This window comes from Haliotis rufescens, unplaced genomic scaffold, assembly GCF_023055435.1.
Source record: "Haliotis rufescens isolate VD_foot unplaced genomic scaffold, xgHalRufe1.0.p SCAF_15, whole genome shotgun sequence".
Classification (NCBI taxonomy): Eukaryota; Metazoa; Mollusca; class Gastropoda; order Lepetellida; family Haliotidae; genus Haliotis; species Haliotis rufescens.
The window spans coordinates 25098762-25120021 of record NW_025963835.1 but is presented as its reverse complement, the minus strand read 5'-3'; the positions used below and the strand labels follow the sequence as shown (position 1 = coordinate 25120021).

General features: G+C 37.9%; 1 protein-coding gene across 2 annotated transcripts in view; it reads left to right on the top strand.

Annotated features, from left to right (window-relative positions):
- LOC124151025 overlaps window positions 1–14758 on the top strand; it is a 45720-nt gene extending 30962 nt beyond the window's left edge. For both annotated transcript variants that reach the window (XM_046523265.2, XM_048396358.1), the window contains 13 exons: window positions 380–394; window positions 797–943; window positions 1237–1260; window positions 1914–1952; window positions 2276–2443; window positions 5326–5340; window positions 7335–7496; window positions 8148–8171; window positions 9159–9212; window positions 10291–10311; window positions 11592–11744; window positions 12468–12536; window positions 13197–14758. In XM_046523265.2, coding sequence (XP_046379221.2) covers window positions 380–394; window positions 797–943; window positions 1237–1260; window positions 1914–1952; window positions 2276–2443; window positions 5326–5340; window positions 7335–7496; window positions 8148–8171; window positions 9159–9212; window positions 10291–10311; window positions 11592–11744; window positions 12468–12536; window positions 13197–13300 — 995 coding nt within the window. In that variant the 3' untranslated portion in view covers window positions 13301–14758. The remainder of the gene's footprint in view (window positions 1–379; window positions 395–796; window positions 944–1236; window positions 1261–1913; window positions 1953–2275; window positions 2444–5325; window positions 5341–7334; window positions 7497–8147; window positions 8172–9158; window positions 9213–10290; window positions 10312–11591; window positions 11745–12467; window positions 12537–13196) is intronic.
- Window positions 14759–21260: the final 6502 nt, after the last annotated feature.

Genomic DNA, 21260 nt, shown 5'->3' with positions numbered 1-21260 from the left:
CACTACCTACAGACAGCTGTAATACTGCTGAATGCACACGTGAAATAACTTGTTTCCGCACGCATTGTACACATTTGAGGGCAATTCATAACTTGTGGACATGCAGGGCAAGCATACCCTTTTCGCGAACACCTGGTGTCATCACTGATTTTCAGTGGTCCATTCATATAATTTCTACAGCTATTTGCCCTTTACGCCAAATGGAATCTTTTTTCGCGGAAAATCTACGCTGGTTATTCTCGCATTTACAATTAATAGTTTACACTTGTTCACAATGCTTATTTGAAAGAAGTTATGTCCACATAGTCAAACAATTTCTTGGTATGACAATGAACAAAGTGTAAAAGTTTATAAACAAATGACCTTTCTTTCCTTTCAGAACTATACCATCCACGTAAGTTCATGTCAACCATCGTGTATAATGTATATAAGAAATCAAGATATACTGTCAGATTGGTGCACAGCCAGTAAATCGATGACGTTGCTATGTGTACATGTAATATTTTATAACACTTTATCAAAAGAATTAAGTTTTAGAATAATAAATTGTTATGAATATAAAATAATACTTTTTAAGACAGCAAGACATGAAATGTAAAATTAGGAGTAGATACTTGTAATGTAATTTTGGTCAAGCACTTGTGATGAAGTCTGCACTAAAGTATTAAAATCTGTAAAGATATACAAAATAAAATTTTGAGTAAACCTATTTATATTAACTCATTTGATATTTAACTTTGCTTATACATATATAGCCTATACATTTTACTGCTCAATACACATGTGTTCTTATTAGGATGTACTTCTGATGAGGTGAATGGCTGTGCGTATCGCAAGTGCTCGGGCGGTCGCCTTATGGATTTGGTGTGGGCAGTTATCTCGGAATATTGTTGCCAACCCGAAAATCGCCTCGACATGGCCTACAGTGAGGGCGGATGTGATGGTATGAACCTTATTACTAAGACAATGTTGATTGTAATGACATGTAGAACTGGTGCCTTGAAAGATACATCGCCGGTGTAAGAACAGAAGATGGGGTGTACCAAGGACCAGTCGCACTTCAGCTTTTATTGCTGACAGTAGCAGTCGAGTGATTGTTTTGTTTTAGCTATTTACAATATACCGTTCATAATACCATGGCCGGCCTGGGATTTTAATTATTATTTTTTTAAGACATGCATGATTACATTTAGTGATGTCAAATAAGTAAATCAAGGTTTCCTCATCTAATTTCAGTGATGTTCCCTCCTACTACGACAGGTAAGACATTTAGTTGCCGTGGAAATTCCCGGGGCTTGTGTTCAGTTCTGTTCCGTCGGTAGCGGTGCCCTTTGCCAACATCTTCTCTCCAGAAACCGTTGATGTGATCAGGTTGTATTTCTGCAATTAGCTGCATTCAGTAATAGCTGATAATATTTTTGACATTCCATTTTCAATTTGGTAAATGTTCTTTTGGTCGTTAGCATATTGAATACCCTTTTCTGTGGCTGTCATCGTTCAGGGACAGGTTATTGTAAAACAGAATGTTCAGATATGAAACTTGGTACTTCCAGTATGTTAAGAAAGTAATATATATATGTATTTTCCAAGGTGAGGTTTATCATTGTAAACTTCTGTTACAGCATTTGTGGGTTGAAGTGAAAGTTGTACGTATTACCGTGAAACAAGGATTAGTGTTATCATGTGTTCTCAATTCATCAGTCAACAGTAAACAGTTTTTCAGGAACATTTCCTAATTAAGCTCTCTGGCATATCTGGCAGAGCCACCAGACGTGCGAATGTGTGTAGTTAACTTCGACGTTACAGACCACTTTCTAACCAAACAAATGCTTGTCATAAAGGTGAAAATGATTTATCATGTTCCCATTGATAAACTCTGCCTTTTTTATTGCTTTCATATTTCTGTCCCGTAGAACCGTCAACGACAACGACAACGTATTCAACGACATCAGGTATTTATACCCAGTTACGTTATCAAAGGTTACACAACAACAATTGGACAAGTTCTCTTTTCACAACTTTTTCATTAGGAATATAGGATATGGTGTGCGCATAACGAATAATAAAATAATGCATCTAGTTTCCCACCATTGAAATGTCTAGGTTTATGAAGCCGGACGTTTATACTTATGACCCCAAAAATCTTGCCTCTAACCGTGCTCACACAATTCCAAGCCAGTTCTCAACATGGCCGCAATACTGATAACATGAAAATTACGTTAAATGGATTTACGCTTGTCCAGGAATTATGTTAAAAGTTGCTATACTATTTCAGCAATGTGTTCTGGTAACGGGCTGCTACAACAGGGTTACAGTCATTGCTGGGATCTCTACTGTGTGAGCGGGAGTTGGGCGACCCAGCCGTCTTTGACCTTCACATGCTGTGAAGAGTTTGTGATGGACAACTCTCCCTGGTCCCAGGATTGCTACAACACATTTCCAGGTTGGTACATTCAATGTTTGTCAGCGTCCGGCTAAGTGAGTGCTATAACCATGCTATCACCCTGCTGTTACTCTGTAATAACACTCTCATAATTAGAACCCTCACATCACCCTAATATAACCTTGCTATTACCCTGCTATAACTCTGATATTACCCTGCTATAACTCTGCTATTACCCTGCTATTACTCTGTAATAACACTCCTATAATTAGAGCCCTCACATCACCCTGCTATAACCATGCTATTACCCTGGTATAACTCTGATATTACCCTGCTATAACTCTGCTATTACCCTGCTATTACTCTGTAATAACAATCCTATAATTAGAACACTCACATCACCCTGCTATAACCATGCTATTACCCTGCTATAACTCTGCTATTATCCTGCTATTACTCTGTAATAACACTCCTATAATTAGAACCGTCACATCACCCTGCTATAACTCTGCTATTACCCTGCTATTACTCTGTAATAACACTCCTATAATTAGAACACTCACATCACCCTGCTATAACTGTGACGTACTCACTTTGATCAATCACAAATTTCAAACAGGCACTTTGTAATGGTAATATACGCCACTATTGCGTCAAACGATCATATTCAGTAAATAGTATTTGATGTTTATAGCCCCCTACAATGTTCATATAAATAAAGGGGGCAGTGGGGTAGCCTTGTGGTTAATGTGGTCGATCGACCCGGGTCCGATTCTCCACATGTTTACAATGTGAGAAGCCCATTTCTGGTGGGTTCCACTGTGATATTGATGAAATATTGCTAAAAGCGACGTAAAACAATACTCACTCACTCATTCAAAGAAGACTACCGGGCAGTTACAGATTACTCAGAGCTATAGGGTGGTATTGATATGAACCCAGAACAATATATTATTATCACTATTCGGGAACTTTATTTGTACTTCAAATGGTACAAGACATTTTCTGAATAACCTTTAACACAGCGCTGAAATTACTGACCTTTATCATGGGAGAAAGTTGATAAACCTAATTTTATGCTGAAGAAATAATCGGCCATACAGGTATCTATTAAAAGCACACTTAAATTGGAAGTAACTGTTTCTATTTGATTTGTCGAGGCGTTCTCAAATATTGATCTTCGGCCAAATTTGAATTTCACAATCCGTTATTTATTTTTTTTATTCATGTGATTTGCCAAAATTACTGCTGACGTGTTCTTAACAAAATATATCCAGTTACATTATAACACCAAATGCCATGTTGAAATGTGCCTGAAACTGTATTGATATAAAAATACATCCCACTGTGTCCAACATAATGTTTTCTACGAATCTACCAGACACTGCTGTTTCATTAAAGAATGTATACTTTCAGATAATCCCAGTAGTAGTACTAGCAAACTAACAGAATTCTTTTTAGTTTAGAGTTTGTTTCAAAACAATAGCATGTGCTGAACTGTATGAAATAAATCTATCACATGTATTAGTCTAAAGAGGAAGGTTATCAAAGCGGTTTCATGCAGAGGTTCGATACAGGTGCTAGAAAATTCATACATCAAGTGAACCCAGTACAGGTACTGGCGCCGGTACTGAAATGTCGCACTGAAAGACAATACTAGAGCTGGTCAAAAAGTTCAAAGCCTAACAAACAAACCAACAATCTTGAAAGTGTTTTTAATTCTATTTTTTAACATAATCTCCCTGCATTTCAATACACTTCTCATATCGATAGAGAAGCTTTTCAATTGCAGTCAGGTTGAAGTTTTCGGAAGCCACCGAAAAACCGATTCACTGCAGCTTTGAGGTCATTGTTGTCGTCATAGGGTGTTCTTTCAGTTTAGGAAACAGGTGGAAATAACTTTTTGCCAGATCTGGTGAGTATGGAGGGTGAGGAAGCGCTTCGAACCCACATTATAACACAGCAGCCTTTGCAAGTCGGGAGGTGTGAGAAGAGGCATTGTTATTATAAATTGATTGGTAGAACTCCAGCAGGCAGCATTCCTCGCCGTTTTTCTTTGATAGAATCTCTCGGGCGATGAAGCAAATGAGCATAGTAGGCACCGGTAATCGTCTTTTGACTTGCTAAGTAATCAACAAAGATCACACCCTTTGCATCCAAGAATATAGTGGCTTTCAACTTTCTCCACTGATCTTGAAGACTTGAATTTCTTTGGTGTCGGAGAAGTGGAATATTGCCATTCCACAGATTGACGTTTTGACTCGGGATCCTAGTGGTAGACCCATGTTTGGTCACCCGTTGCTAATCTCTTTTTGAACTTGAGGAAATCCTCAATTAGCTCTACATTTTCTCCTTGGCACCCAACGAGAAGATATCCTATTCATCTGTAAATGTTCATGAATAGCAGTTTCAATGGACCAATGGGTCAGACCTGTGTCTTCCTCAAGTTCAGCGTCTATCTGACAGTATAAGTCTTTCTATCTCTTTGATGGAATCTTTATTGATGGAAGTTGAGGGACGCCCAGACCGAGGGTCATCATCAAGGCTTGTTCTCCCAGCCGTAAACATAGCTGCCCAACGTTTAACAGTGGAATAGCTAGGGCACATATCCCCATACACTTGTGACATGCGGTCATGAATTTGTTTGGGAGTACTTTTCTCAAGACTTGATGACTGGTCGGTTCTCGTTCCTTTCCATTTCTGTGTCCATTTGGACCCCTATCACGTTGTCACTTATATACAGACGGCCTCAACAGACCAAATACACTTGCAATGAGCTACTCACACAATGTACTACACTGACTAGTTCAATTTGTTATGAACCATAGTTGAAAGTTAGTCAAGCTAAGAACCTTTTGACCAGCCCTTGTAAGTGTATTCTGCCTGAATGCAATTTAATTGTTCGAGACATTTTGTGAACTCATCATAACATTATTTTTCAGAGTTACACTTTCCACGTAAGTTTAATTTCGTTGATTCATGTAGTCACCTCTACTCTGACTTTTACTCTCCATGGAATCTGTTTCGGCAGATAATTGAGACTCATTATATTCTTGCGTTAGCATTCTCTATTCACATTTGTAGGGTTCAGGGTTACGTGCTCTCTCACTCAGAAACTCAGGAAAGACAAGTGTTCCGCTACATATTGGTTGGTTAGCGTTCCCTATTCACATTTGTAGGGTTCAGGGTTACGTGCTCACTCACTCAGAAACTCAGGAAAGACAAGTATTCCGCTACATATTGGTTGGTAAGCGTTCCATATTCACATTTGTAGGGTTCAGGGTAACGTGCTCTCTCACTCAGATACTCAGGAAAGACAAGTGTTCCGCTACATATTGGTTGGTTAGCGTTCTCTATTCACATTTGTAGGGTTCAGGGTTACGTGCACAATGTGCCTCAGCCGACACTCAAGGAAACATATGTATTCCGCTACGTTTTGGTTAATTTGTTGCACTGACATAGTTCATTCTTTTGAATGTTATAGATGTTCATAGATTTAATTGAAATATGATACAATGTCGAAATATTATATCATCGTCAATACTTTACTGGTGGGTATTCACTACGCCCATGGACGATGATGTGAAAGTGAAAACTACAGTGTTAAATTGGGGCCTTCTATTTTTCTGTTTCATTCTTTTAACAGTAACCATATATGTTAGATTTGTTGGATATCAAATTATTGTTCATTTAAAAGAAAAGATATATTTTACCAAAGTTCATAGCGTTGGGTTACGCACTTTGGTCACGTTCCAAACCAAAAAAATGAAACGCTATGATTCTCATATGGGAGTTAAATTGTCTGAGCGCTAAGACAGCTTTGAGGGACGACCCGTCTTTCTGTGTCCTAAAACTACAGTATGTGCGTTGAATAGAACACACCTGCCTTTCAGAAACCACTCGTCCTGCTTATTGCATTTAATTCATTCAGTTCCATTCATGGATGTCAACAGATGGTAGCTACGCAAAGCCACACGGAGATATACACCAGTGATGTGTTATTAAAGGCCCAAGCGCTTCCCAGTATGATAGAACCTGCACTCACACCCCAGGGATTCCATATATTAGCGTCTTATGCTTTCATTCACCGTCTTTGTCAGTGTTTCTCAACAGTCATGCCCTTTGCGGGAAATGACGTAGATCAAATATGACACTTGTAGGTATTAGCAAGTCAACAGGCCAGGGTTACCACAGTAGCCTCGATGTGTGTCAATGTATGTCGTCGTACATTGGCGTTCTTCGTACCGCCAGAATCGTGACTTTTATAACAATGATGTATTTGAATCGTGGTCACGTTTCGCTTCAATGTAATATCCTCTTATTCACAAGGACTCAGCATTCTGATATTAATAAAGCTGAATTTAAATCATATGCAATTAACCTATTTCAGTTGGTGAATGAAAAGTGTTTATTACTTATTAATATTAGGACAGCGACACTGGTGTTAGCCGATTCCGATATAAAGGTGTATGGTATCACCCGTTAGTCCAAATGGGGCACTTCGTGATTCTTTAGTTGTAATGATTTTGCTGGCGTTTGAATTCTATTCATATGCTCGTACAGTTAGAACGATTGTACTACAATTTCATACATAGTAAATTATTAAATATATTATTTTTGCATACTAGCACTATATTTTATTCTACCTGAACGTTTCGTGACTATTTGTATTTGAATATATACTTCAAAATAATTTATCACTGTCATATCAATATGACATGATATAATATGTATTATTCCTCTCTATGTAGTTTTTGTTCTTGGTATTGTGGTAATAGCTATTGATATCTTATTCTTCAAAATAAAACAAAACGCTATTCACCATAAATGTCAGCAGTAAACTGCCCAAAACCTATTGGCGAGATCAGTTCTTGTAATCACATTCATAAAACCTACATGTACATCAGGAACAGTACTGTGGTTTTAATATTTTCCATCTTGTTGACAACAGCCTGTACAACTGATGAAATCGGAGATTCCTGTACATACCGGAAATGTGTTGGAGGACGACTAATGAGTCTCTTTTATCCCGTGATTTCTGAGTATTGTTGCCGACCCGAGAACATCGCATACCAAGGCTTCACGAACGGTTACAGTGATACAACTTGTGAAGGTAATTCTTTGTCGAAACAAATGAGCCCTCGCGTAGATTGGGAACGACCATTTGACCCAAAGTATATTTTTTTGAAAAGTGGAAGAAGAAATGTTTGCTTGACATGCCAGATGACCTAAGGAAAATGTTTTTTTGAAAATTGGTCTGCTCCTTTCATAGAAGAAAATTGCGTGTTTGGAAGCAATGACTGAGTTAATAGCCTGTCTCATCCAAAATGAATGGTTTTTGATATAATCATTTGAAGTCGCCATTATGTTATTTTTCTTATTCTCCCGCGAAGATGGAAGTCGCCTTCAGCCACCAACGCTTGTCAGAATAGTGACTATGCTTGTCGTAAGAGGCGACTAACGGGATCGGAAGGTCAGGCTCGCTGACTTGGTTGATGCATGTCATCCGTATCCCAATTGCGTGGATCGATGCTCATGGTGTTATGTGAATCAGTGGATTGTCTGGTCCAGACTCGATTATTCACAGACCACTGTCATTTTACTTAGTCCGGCGTTAAAGGACAACACACATGTTCGTTTTAATTAAATTGTTTAAATTATTTAATCTTAGGCAACATTTGATGTTTAGTTTATTTTTTATCACCTACGCAATGACATTTATTGTTATGGGAAGATTTACAAAAGTGTTTTCTTCTCATTTTAGAGATGTTCCCTTCGACTACCACAGGTGAGACCTTTTCCTCTATATCGGGTCCCGCATAGGTACAATATATAAAAAACAATGTGGTAAAAACATAGTCACTCACTCACTCACTCAAGGTGTAGAACTATCTTGATAAGGATTCCAACATGGGGATAAAGTATAAAGTCCATTTGCCTCGCTTTGATATTGCTGGAATATTGATACAAGCGGCTTAAAACCATAGTCACTCAATCACTCGAGGGGTAGACCAATCTCCGTAAGGGCCTCTACAAGGATACTGAAAGTGAAGCCAATTTACTGGTGATCCTACCGGGAAAATAGTTGCAATTTTGGTTAACGGGTGTAAAACTCTACCCACTCACTCACTCTACGTAAATGAAGGTCACTCAATACTTTAATTTCACAGGAACCAATCCGTGTAAGGTACTTTCACTTTACGACCATGAGGATGACCTTGACCAATCCAATGAATTATTAGTGTGTAAAAAAGATTGTCTCTCTGCTCTACAGAAGAAGTACTTGATAAGATATCTCTCAGCTGTTTAGAAGCGGTGGGGTAGCCTAGTGGTTAAAGCGTCCGATAGTCCCGCCGAAGGCCCGGATTCATTCCCTAAATGGGTGCGATGTGTGAAGCCAATTTCCGCCGTGATATTGCTGGAATATTGCTAAAAGCGGAGTAAAACCATACTCACTGACTGATATGTTTAAGCCCCCTATGGGCTGGAGGTGGTTGTCAAGTTGTAGCAAAGCAAACGGAGCCATATCAAGCGGAGAACTCACTTGATTCTTTTCTCTCAAAATTTCTATTGCTTTGAGTATTTCCGCGACACGTCAAGAATGCATTAAACATTACCGCTGAATGATTGTACATTTAGTAGGCAAAACTAGAATAGAAACGCCAGTTTCCATATGTGAAATTGATTTTATGACACATTCCACAAACACGTGTGCATTTGTGGCTTAATAATTCAATACTATTCCTTACATTACTGGTTGTTCCTCATGTTACAGTTGTGTACACGACGGCAGTTACACCATCCCCAACTCCAGCAGATTTCACGAGAGGTACGACTTCGCCAACTGTTTTCATCGTGATATTTTTACTGATGTTTCAGCAAGTACTAACGTTGATACTATGTGATAAAGCAAAACCGTGAGATTTTCTCAATTAAACAGTTTAAGCATAGTCAAAAGATGAACTTGGTGTCACGGTCCGATAAATATGATAAATATGCAAAAGGGGTCCCCCGTGAAGATCCGGGGTAGAATATGTCTTCAGCAACCCAAGCTAGTGGTAAAGAGGCAACTATGCTTATCGTAAGAGGCGACTAACAGGATTGGGTGGTCAGGCTCGCTGAATTGGTTGATGCATGTCGGCGTATCCCAATTGCTCAGATCGATGCTCATGATGTCAATCACTGGAGTATTTGGTCAAGACTCGATTATTCACTGATCGCCGTCATTTAGCTGGAACATTACTGATCGAGGTGTTAAACAACAAACAAACAAAAAAGCAAAAGGGGTCACCTTGCAGGAACTACTTTTAAGCTCCACACGTCGATGTCTGTTTGATCAATAAACTCTTGTCTGACGTTCCCAATAAGTTTTGATAGGGGTTCCCCAATGTGTGGACGTTTCTATAGATAAGTATGACTGTGCATAATTTGGCACAGTATGATAAATGACACTATATACGCACGAACACTGTAGGGTCGGTCGGGTAGCCTAGTGGTTAAAGCGTTCGCTCGTCACGCCTAAGACCCGGGTTCGATTCCCGACATGGGTACAATGTGTGAAGCCCATTTCTGGTGTCCCCCGCCGTGATATTGCTGGAATATTACTAAAAGCGGCGTAAAACAATACTCACTCACTCACTGGAACACTGTATTTATGAGCGGATTGTAAAGCTGCTTCACTGAGTGAAAGAACGCCTCAGTATCATTCGGTGTTTTTTAATATAAAAAGAGAAAGATAAAGATAAAGAGAATATCGACCTCATTTCTTTCCATGTAGTATGTATCATATATTAGGAATAAGAGAATATATATTCCAAACATTATGATATCTACTGCCGGTAACTTTGTTTACCTATATTGTTAAATTATCTGTCATCTCAATTACTTAGACAAATTTCCTGTTTCAGATCCTTCTTCGGGACAGATGTGTAAGCATATTCTGCTGTAATCATAACGCCCTCGTTCTTGCTGAATCTCTTACACGACTGGAAATAGCAACATCTACCATTATTATTCTTTTCACTTTACTGTATTGAAATAGATTTAATATACGATAAACATAAATGTCAGTTACATTCCTGTACCGTCAAGTGAAGAATGTTATTACTTGTGTTGGGTACAGTTACAGTGTTATACCGTCAAGTGAAGAATGTTATAACTGGTGTTGGGTACAGTAACATTGCTATACCGTCAAGTGAAGAATGTTATTATTGGTGTTGGGTACAGTTACATTGCTATACCGTCAAGTGAAGAATGTTATTACTTGTGTTGGGTACAGTCACAGTGTTATACCGTCAAGTGAAGAATGTTATTACTGGTGTTGGGTACAGTTACATTGCTATACCGTGAAGTGAAGAATGTTATTACTGGTGTTGAGTACAGTTACAGTGCTATGCCGTGAAGTGAAGAATGTTATTACTAGTGTTGAGTACAGTTACAGTGCTATACTGTCAAGTGAAGAATGTTATTACTGGTGTTGAGTACAGTTACAGTGCTATACCGTCAAGTGAAGAATGTTATTACTGGTGTTGAGTACAGTTACAGTTCTATACCGTCAAGTGAAGAATGTTATTACTGGTGTTGAGTACAGTAACAGTTCTATACCGTCAAGTGAAGAATGTTATTACTGGTGTTGGGTACAGTTACAGTGCTATACCGTCAAGTGAAGAATGTTATTACTGGTGTTGAGTACAGTTACAGTGCTATACCGTCAAGTGAAGAATGTTATTACTGGTGTTGAGTACAGTTACAGTTCTATACCGTCAAGTGAAGAATGTTATTACTGGTGTTGAGTACAGTAACAGTTCTATACCCTCAAGTGAAGAATGTTATTACTGGTGTTGGGTACAGTTACAGTGCTATACCGTCAAGTGAAGAATGTTATTACTGGTGTTGGGTACACTTACTCTGTTATACCGTCAAGCGAAGAATGTTATTAGTAGGGTTTTTTTCACCCCAGCCGGGGACGGTTGTTGTGACGGCGCCACCTGGGGTCATCATTTATTGATGCTGTTTCCTAAATTTTAACTTTAGATCTAGAAAATCACGTACAAGGATTTTTTTGCAGGTATTTCCTAGGATAGTGGAAATGTTTCTTTTCCCGCTTTTATAAACATGCACTGTGTGTCTATATGAGTTACTCTTATCAATGCTTCAATTTATAGAACCATTGATTCTTAAATATACGTACCGTTTATGATTAATTCAGATCCCTGCACAGAAAACGAGATTCAGGCAGGTGGCTGTTATGAAAAAATGTGTGTGAACCGCTACCTGAGTGATGTGCTCGTCCCCATCTACACCATGGACTGCTGCAGCAACGTGCTCAACAGCCATGACGAATGTTACGTCAGCTTCCCAGGTACAGTAGTTGTGGTGGTCAGATAGTGGACGTCATGATTACACACCGTCACAGTGATCAACAAGCATCACTCCACTGTCACAGTGATTCACAAAGCACATCATCGCAAAGGGCGAAGGAGGATAAGGTCCCTGGGATATTCATTATTTAAGAAAGAAAACGTTAACAAATCATCAGTTGTCAAATGTAGTCATATTGATCAGAAATTGACTTTATTTTATTTCAACACTTGAATGTTTGGGTCTTTCTTTCTTTAATTTATCCATACGCATGTATTTCATCGTGTCACAACTTCTATGATTTTTAAAGTGGATGAAAAAAGTAATGCTAGTCCGACACGTCCGATATTTTTCATTCCAACATTTTGCTTTAACGTTTCCAGTTGTCCAAAAAGAACCCATGTTCTACCGCGTTCGTTGTAGATATCACGTTACATTACAGGGGAACAAAAGGTTCTGAAGTAAATGGACTTGTACACGCCGCTTTTAGCACTATTCCAGCAATATCAGGGCGAGGCATTTCAAAAATGGGGCTCACCCATTTCACCCATTTGTGAAATCAAAACGGGGTCTTGGTCGTGACGATCGAAGGCTTAAACCACCAGGCTACCCCACTGCCCCTAAAAGAAACTAAGATCCACTTTGAGACATTCGAATAAAGCATTCGTATGATATCCTTGAGTCGAAACTTTAGAAACTATTTGGTTCCTCGTTTGGTTTCTAGGACTGTACACTTCTACCTCAACAACGGCGGCGACGACAACTGCGAACGTGGATGTTTCTGATGCAAATGGTGAGATACCGAAACCCTCGGTGCTTAGGTTATTGCTAATATATATTACTCTGTGCACAAAGAATAAAAGAAGTTGCTATGCATAAAAAGTGTCATGTATTCATGTTCTTGAAATTGTCGCTTCAAATTCAATTTCAGGTAGAAATTGCATTAACATACCTAATGGAAACAGTGTTTCATGTTTTCGTTCGAGTGCTCACCTGTTATTATCCCCGCCCCAACGAAGTCGGCGGGGGATACTAAAATGGGTTCCGTCCGTGCGTTCGTCTGTGCGTTCTTCCCGAAATCGATTCCTGAGCATAACTCATATTTTCTCTACGAAACTTTGCATGCCTATCAGACTCTTGCTGAACTGGTGCCTTTTGATATTTAGCACTTTTAGAAATTTTATTGTTTATGTTTCCATGACAACACGTTGGATTTAAGTTTTAATATAGAGTGTGTTCAAATAAACTGTTAAATGTTTCCTTGCCAAACATTGCATGTCTATATACATGTATAAAGCACATACTGAACTGGTGCCATTTGATATTAAGAAGTTTTAGAACTGTTATTTTAGAATTTCCATTGCAGTTATTTTGACATTGGCTTAGAGAAATGTTGGGTCAGTTACCTGGTTTCGTCGACTATACGCTTGTTTTGTGTTTTGCATTTAACCAGCCCTCACGGGTGATCTGCAACTAGACGACAATGGAACAGCATCCCCAGCCTGTCATCATGTCCTGATGATGGCTGTTCTCCTGCTCTACAGGCTCCTGGCTTAAAGTGGACACACAGCAGCACCACCGCCTATCTCCTTGTCGTATAGATCACCATTATTCTGTTGCCACCAGACCCCAAGCTTAAAGTGGACACACAGCAGCATCACCGCCTATCTCCTTGTCGTATAGATCACCATTATTCTGTTGCCACCAGACCTCAAGCTTAAAGGGGACACACAGCAGCACCACCGTCTATCTCCTTGTCGTATAGATCACCATTATTCTGTTGCCACCAGACCTCAAGCTTAAAGGGGATACACAGCAGCACCACCGCCTATCTCCTTGTCGTATAGATCACCATTATTCTGTTGCCACCAGACCCCAAGCTTAAAGGGGACACACTCCTGGCACGGGGAGTGACAAGAGTGAGTGAGAGTGAGTTGATGTCACACAGCGACTATCAGAACAGTGTACCCTCACTGTCCTATGAATCGCAACCCTGTTGTTACACACTACTGGATACATTTTTTTCACCTTTCATGATTTAACATTTGCTCCCTGTCCGAATACCTTACTACCTTATGATCAATCTTGATTTCTTGTCACATAAAACACGAAAATACTGCTTAGTGTGGGAATTTTAAGTTTCTCAGTTGATCATTCTGTATGATGACTCATTGCAGCGGCAAAGTAGCATCACATTTTGACATACCCCTGGTTATAATAATACGTAATTACATTTATATGTTGCAAGTTTGAAATGATCCATCGAAGAGTAAATGTGCGTGCAGATATATTTTTGTAGGAGAAAGGAGAAAGAATTAGGTTCTGGTCAAGAATCCCGTGTCAGAAGTGAACTTGATAATTATTAGTTTGAGGCATTTTTTAAAACTTTTGCGATCGATGTTGTTCTCATTTTCTTGATCCCCGGTGTCTCCTCCATATCTCCTTATCACTAAGATACACATATGATTAAGTAAGCGTTAATCAAAAATCTACCACAACCCGGCATCACCAATGTTTTACACTCTTTTCTGAGAGGCCGTGTGCCGTCTAAAGAGGAGTTCAATTTCACTCATCGCATTAGCTGTAGGCGTTATTCTAAACCTTTGCTGGTCTTGATGGATCGGGTGGTCAGGCTCGGTGACTTAGTTGATGTCGTGTCATGGTACCCCGACGGCGTGGATCATTGTTCACAGATTTGCTGATCCAGACACGATTATCTACAGGCCGCCTTCATATAGCTGGAATATTGCGGCATTAAACATACGCACGCACGCACGCACGCACGCACGCACGCTGCAACAGGCCAAAGAGGAGACACTTGCTGGTCACCGCACTCACTGTTCCTCTGGCCCTGCAGTTTCAAAGGTGGTGGGTTGTGTTATATTTTGTTGCTTTACGCAGCTTTAGTTGAGTCAACTGTTCTTTCTGTGCAATATGTTCTTGTCAGTGATCTCTGACAAAACATATAAGCACCGAAACATGATCTGTCTCCATGTGTAAAATGAATAAAAAGGATTTTTTTCGTATTGTGTTGATATGTTTTCGCGAAATTACCGGCAATGGGAAGAATTACTTATAGCGTCGCATCGGAAATATATCTGCGTCATAGAGCGAAGAGACACTTGTCAGAAAATATTAAATATGCATGTAAACTAAGCAGCCATGATGCAAATAGTTCAACAAATTGGCAATATGATATCTTCCTCATCGCTATCTAGATTAATCATGACCTAAACTATCAACTCAATCACTCAGTGGCAGCAAATGCCTGGTTCGCCTGAGACAGGTCCCACACAATATCATATCGAAGAAAGAATGAAAGTCACTCACTCAGAAGTGATTTTACACGTGCATGTCATGTTGGTGTGTTTCGGCGTGGTTGTCTTTTTGCGCTATTTCATCTTTTCGCCACATTTCTGCCGTACCTCATTCTTTCCACACAAATCAATTCCAACCCATGCTGAAATGACCAATTCAGTTTTGGCATTAATTGTGTATGGATGTCGGCAACACTCTGTCAGATATTTACGATTTTACTACTTTTGCGTTTCTTTGAGTATATATATACATTTTGTATATATTTGTTAAATTAGGTTGCTACTTTGTACGTTATCTCCATTCTTTCTTCGGCAAGAGTAAAACGTGATACTTTTGTCGTCCGTGTAGTCATTTTATGGAATAAATCCTATAATAAGCTGCAGTTATTGCCAAGCCCAACAAAGTTTATACACAGAGGGAGAGAAATTATACGAGCGTATCACATGTGTGGCAATCGGAAACCAGATCATATTCCATTTACATTTTGGGTTTTCTGTTGTTTTTATCCAGGACGGTTTTCATATATAAGCACTAAGTCTAACTAGTTTGCTTAAGAATAAATGTTTTCCTTCTGTTTTCCGAACCGTTCCCTGATTCAGAGGGAATGAGTGAGTTTAACGCTTTGAACAGTACTTCACTGACATCACCACGTGTCAATTTAATTTGTGAGGAAAGCCCTAAGTGATGCGGGTCTCAGAAATGAAACCAACGATCACAGGTAATATGCAGACCTAGAAGCAGAACCGCGGCGAACTAGAATTCGAACCCACGATCATATTTCGCTGGCGTGGTCAAGGGACGCAACTCTGCACAGCGAGTAACTCTTGCAAGGAATATTATAGGTATTTAGTGCAGGTGATATATCACGTTATTTACTTGTAAATCCTGCAGGTGATATAACACACGATGAGTACCTCTTGGAGTGGATATAATACGTTATTAACAAGTACCTCATGCAGGGGATGTAATACGTTATTAACAAGTACCTCATGCAGGGGATGTAATACGTTATTAACAAGTAACTCATGCAGGGGATGTAACACGTTATTAACAAGTAACTCATGCAGGGGATGTAACACGTTATTTACAAGTAACTCATGCAGGGGATGTAACACGTTATTTACAAGTACCTCTTCCAGGGGATGTAACACGTTATTAACAAGTACCTCTTCCAGGAGATGTAACACGTTATTTACAAGTAACTCATGCAGGGGATGCAACTCGCTATTTGCAAGTAACTCATGCAGGGGGTGCAACACGTTATTTACAAGAAACTCTTGGAGTGGATGCAACACGTTATTTATAAGTACCTCTTCCAGGAGATGTAACACGTTATTTACAAGTATCTCATGCAGGGAATGTAACACGTTATTTACAATTCTACTATGACGTTGACGAATGTTTGATTCTGATTGGTTAAAAAAAGGTTTTCTGTTTGCTACGGAAACCCCTTTCACATATATTAAGCCTTTTCACAAAAAAACGTGCGCATGAATACATAGAAAGCCTACATATCGATTCATAAAAAAATGCTGCTAACTCCTGAGAGTTACTCTAAAAGTTCTCCTAAGAGTCAACGAACTCTTAACGTATAGGAAAACTCTTAGAGCAACTACTATCTCGTAACTAGGGAATATCCAAGTTATTTTTAGTAACGGAAGTGTAACTATTGTCTTAAATCCGGACGATCTGGGTATTTCCCGGTGACACTGAATTGTCAATTGTCAACAGTGATTTTTTCCAATGTTAAATAAATATATGTTTATTTTTTATGATTCAGTTTACTTGTTGTATCGGCATTTCATTAATTTTAATAAAATTTAATAAAATACTATTTGGCACTTTGCCAGAAGAAGCGTTCGTAAAATCTCACAGCAGACGAACAAAAGGTAAAATGGGCCGAAAAACCGAATTGGTCAAAAGAAGAATGTCTTTTGCTAGTGCAACTAATAGAAGCCAACAAGGCTACAATTAAGGGGAAATTTGGGCCCAACCTTTCTTCTGATGATAAGAAGAAATGTTGGGATGATATAACCAACCAAATTAATAGTGCACATCCCAGCAGATCTTTGGATAACCAAAGAACCAAAGATGACATTATGAAGAAGTGGTGGCTTCTCCAGTCTAACAGTAGAGAGGAGATAGCCACCAAGAGAAAACAGCTCACTGGTACAGGTAAAAATAATTCATTTTAATAGTAAAAATGTAATTGCAATAATAAATGAATAATACAGTCAAGTCTCGTTTATCCGACACTCGTTCATCCGACAATCGGCTTTATCCGACACAAATGATGGGAACCGATTAATCAGTGCTGTTTAGACCCGTTAATCCGACAGTTTCGCACTCCGGCTCCGAAACACACATAATTTGCAACGATTTGCTGAAATCACTCATTAATCAGTCTCGTTAATCCGACACGGTGATCAGCGTACTCCATGTTCATCTGCCCGCAAGTACATAGCCCCGTGTTTTGATGCGAGACGAGTCTGCGAGTAGCTGCATATTTAAACGGCTGCAGAGATAAACTTTGTGTTTTGTGATAAACTTTAGAGGTTGCATGATTAGAAAACATATTCCGCGAACAATGTAACACAACAATAGGAATATTTCCTTTTTTATTACAACATGTTTGAATCGTTATCTATCGTGTAGTTGTCCAATTTTAGATCACGAACGTTGATAATACCTAATTTCGTTTATCCGACATACTCGTTAATCCGACATAATCATATGCAACCAACAATGTCGGATTAACTGGACTTTTGACTGTATAAGGCTACAGCAATTTAATTCCTTTGATTACAGAATCCCCTATCACTTTCTGAGTTTCATTTGTCTTTTGGAAAAAATGTATGAATTGTTCACTAAAAGTTAAAATTTTGCTTTGAATTTCTATTAAGTAAAAGATGTTGGCATAAAATGAAAAATGGATCTGAATCTATGTATTTATACTCTCCAATCAAAATCAAAATTGTTTTCTTTTTTTCTCCTACTGCCTTTAAGGTTTTGGATGAAAATAACCCATAATCCAAGTACATAAATTGATGATCATGCCAAAGGAAAAATTATTTACAATTTATTTTGTTTTCATTTATTTCATATATATAATGTGAAAATGACATTCCTATTTGAATCCAGAATAATATAAACATGCTGCATAAATACTACATCCCAGTGGATGAAGAATAACTTTAGCATATATATATCATGATATAAAATTTAAAACAGTATCAAATTTGAATAACTTGGGTATATTGATGACTCTAACAACAGATATAGATTTACACACTGTACATATACAAAATCAATAGAGGAAATAGGATACAAAGTTCAATTGATGAGATATGAAAGAATGACAAAATTCATGTAATTATTTACAGGTGATGGTCCAGCTGGACCTGAATTGTCGAAAGTTGCCGAGGTTGTTCAAAACATCCTGGGACGTGATAACACTACCATAAGTGGATTGGATGACTTTGATTCATTCCCTGATCATGCCAGTACAACAAGGTACCCTACGTAAAAAAATATGTACTATACTGCTATTCACAATTCACAATTAAAAATGTGTTCAATATATTTGGTCAATATAAGAACTGTCATTGAACTATCATTGTTATGACCAGCAATCTCAAATTAATGAATGTACTTAGTTAAAATAAACAAAAAGTGTCAACGGTTTTACAGACAATATAATCTATTCACACAAAAGGATTCCCCACTTTAAATGATACATCAACACAAACTATCATTTTTGTTTCAGTGCTCCGGAGTCTGGGTCCTCATACCAGAACCCCATCAACGTCACACCCCCGGCCATCACCAGCGCGAGCAAAAACCAGCAGCTGTGTGCTGGATATGACTACATTCCTCTGGAATTTCACACACCTGTTCAGGTGCTCAGCCCTTCAGAAGTCTCACTAAGGGAAAAGAGAGAAAGATTAGAAATCGAAGTGCTTGAACTCCAGAAGGAGTATTACAGTCTCAAAATAAAGAAATTAAAAAGCAAATAACTGATATTGTATTTTACACAAGGTTTTAGGTCAAAGCATGGTTCTTTGATATTTTTTTATAGTTAATTTATTGATTTTTTAAGGTTGCAATATTGATATTTCATAACCCATTGAAATAAGTCACAGTTGGTACCGGATTAATATTAATGATTGATGTAACTACAATTTGGCTGAGATTGTTCTATCTACGTGTGTGTCTACAAAAAGTGTATATAGTATATATATGAATATTAGTAAAATCATGCTCCTTTTTCACTGCTTTTTGTTACTGAATTCAATGTTTTCTAAATTAATTAACTGAAATGTATTTTCTGACTAAATTATTTGTAAAAGGAACTGGAGAAAGACATTGTATATTCTATTTATTATAACCAAAAACATGTGTGATTGTAACTTAATTAAAATCTTTATCAACTTGCCTTTGTGTTGGTTCATCTTTTCTTCATCCCGTTAATGGTACAAGTAGCTCACCATATCAATGTTGTTTCCATCTGAAGTAAATCAAATGGTCTAAATATCTAAACAAGGTGTATTTACTTGAAAATAGTCTTGTCTCTGTTTTTATTAAAACTTGAAAATTGAATTTAATTCAACAAATTTACATGTTTTCAACTTACATTTCTCTTTTCTAAAATTTGTCATTAATATTTGAAAATATTTTAGTATTACATCCATAATCACATTTAATAAAAGGTTTTAATTTTTTAAAATAACTTACATTTCTGTCCCATAATACACAGAGATAGTCATCAATGATCAGGCTTTCTGAAATTTGAAAGCAAATATAACGTTATTTAAATTATCAATATTATTTGAAATGTTGATATGAATTAATTGTTACTTCATGTCTTTATATGAATATCAAGATAATATATTTTAAAACCTTCAAATCAAAATTTTATTATGATCATGGATACTTTACACTAACCTAAAAGTACTGTTGGGTGATTTGTTGGCGGTATCTAATTCCATCAGCTGCGACTGGACCATGGTGAATATTGCCACCATTGCCACCATTGTTATTACCTCCTCAATCACCAGCATTCATTGGGGCATTCAAATTCTTGCAAATATTGTGAGAAAATGTAAGAAAATGTTACATTGAATAACATTTCATATACTAATGTCAAAATCATGAACAAACAATGAATGACCTTAAAGTTTTATCTATCAGTACAAGTACATGACTACATCAATAATTAAAAGAACAGAAAATGAAAAATGATATTAAAATGGGGAAATAATAATTTCTCACCACAATAACTTTGCAGACTTTTATCGGTTCCAAGCGGACCTCACTGTGCAGTACATGAAACCGTCTCTTCATTTGTCCTATTCCACGCTCCACTAAACTTCTTGTGATCTTGTGTGATCTTGTGTGATCTTGAACATGATGTAAATGGTAGGAATTCTTATGAAGTAACTGCTTTAAAACAATTAATTAATTCATAGGCATGATAGCAGATTTAGAAAATAATTGGATGTAAAGAAACCCTCAATATGCCTATTAATTACTGAATATGTTCTGTGTATAAGTAACCTAGTGATAAACAGCACAAGTTGTTGCTGTTCACTTCTTCATGCTCAAATTAATGACAGGTGCATTAACTTCCTTGGTTAAATACATATTTATATATAAATTAGATGTCTCAATAAGAAAAGATGGAATATTGATAATTACTCCAATCTCCTTATGTAATATTTAAATGTTAAGCACATACTTTCCGTATCATTAGTCAGCTTAATTAATCCCAAAATGATTTGAAAACTAGGGCCTAGATACTTTATTACATTGCTATCAAGTCCACCAAAGATGTGAAGCGTCTGTAAAATAATTAAAGTGGTAAGGGGACACAACTCTCATTTGTGTTCCCGGCATTCCTTCGGTGACGATATCCTTTTGTTTTGAGTTTTTTACCTGTTGTAATTTGTTTGTTGTCCGGGTTGAGGCCGCAGGTAGGGCGTTAATAGATGTGGCCGGCAGGGATAACCGCTGTCCCCGAGCAGGTGACAACCGTGCGTGATTATTCAGAAACGCATGTCTCAAATTGGAATTATTCCAAATCCTGGAATCATGTACTGACCCGGGCCACTTTGCCACGATGTTTAGTATTTTGTAATTCGCGTCCATGACGACTTGAACGTTAATGCTATGAAATCCCTTGCGACAAACAAATTCTGGC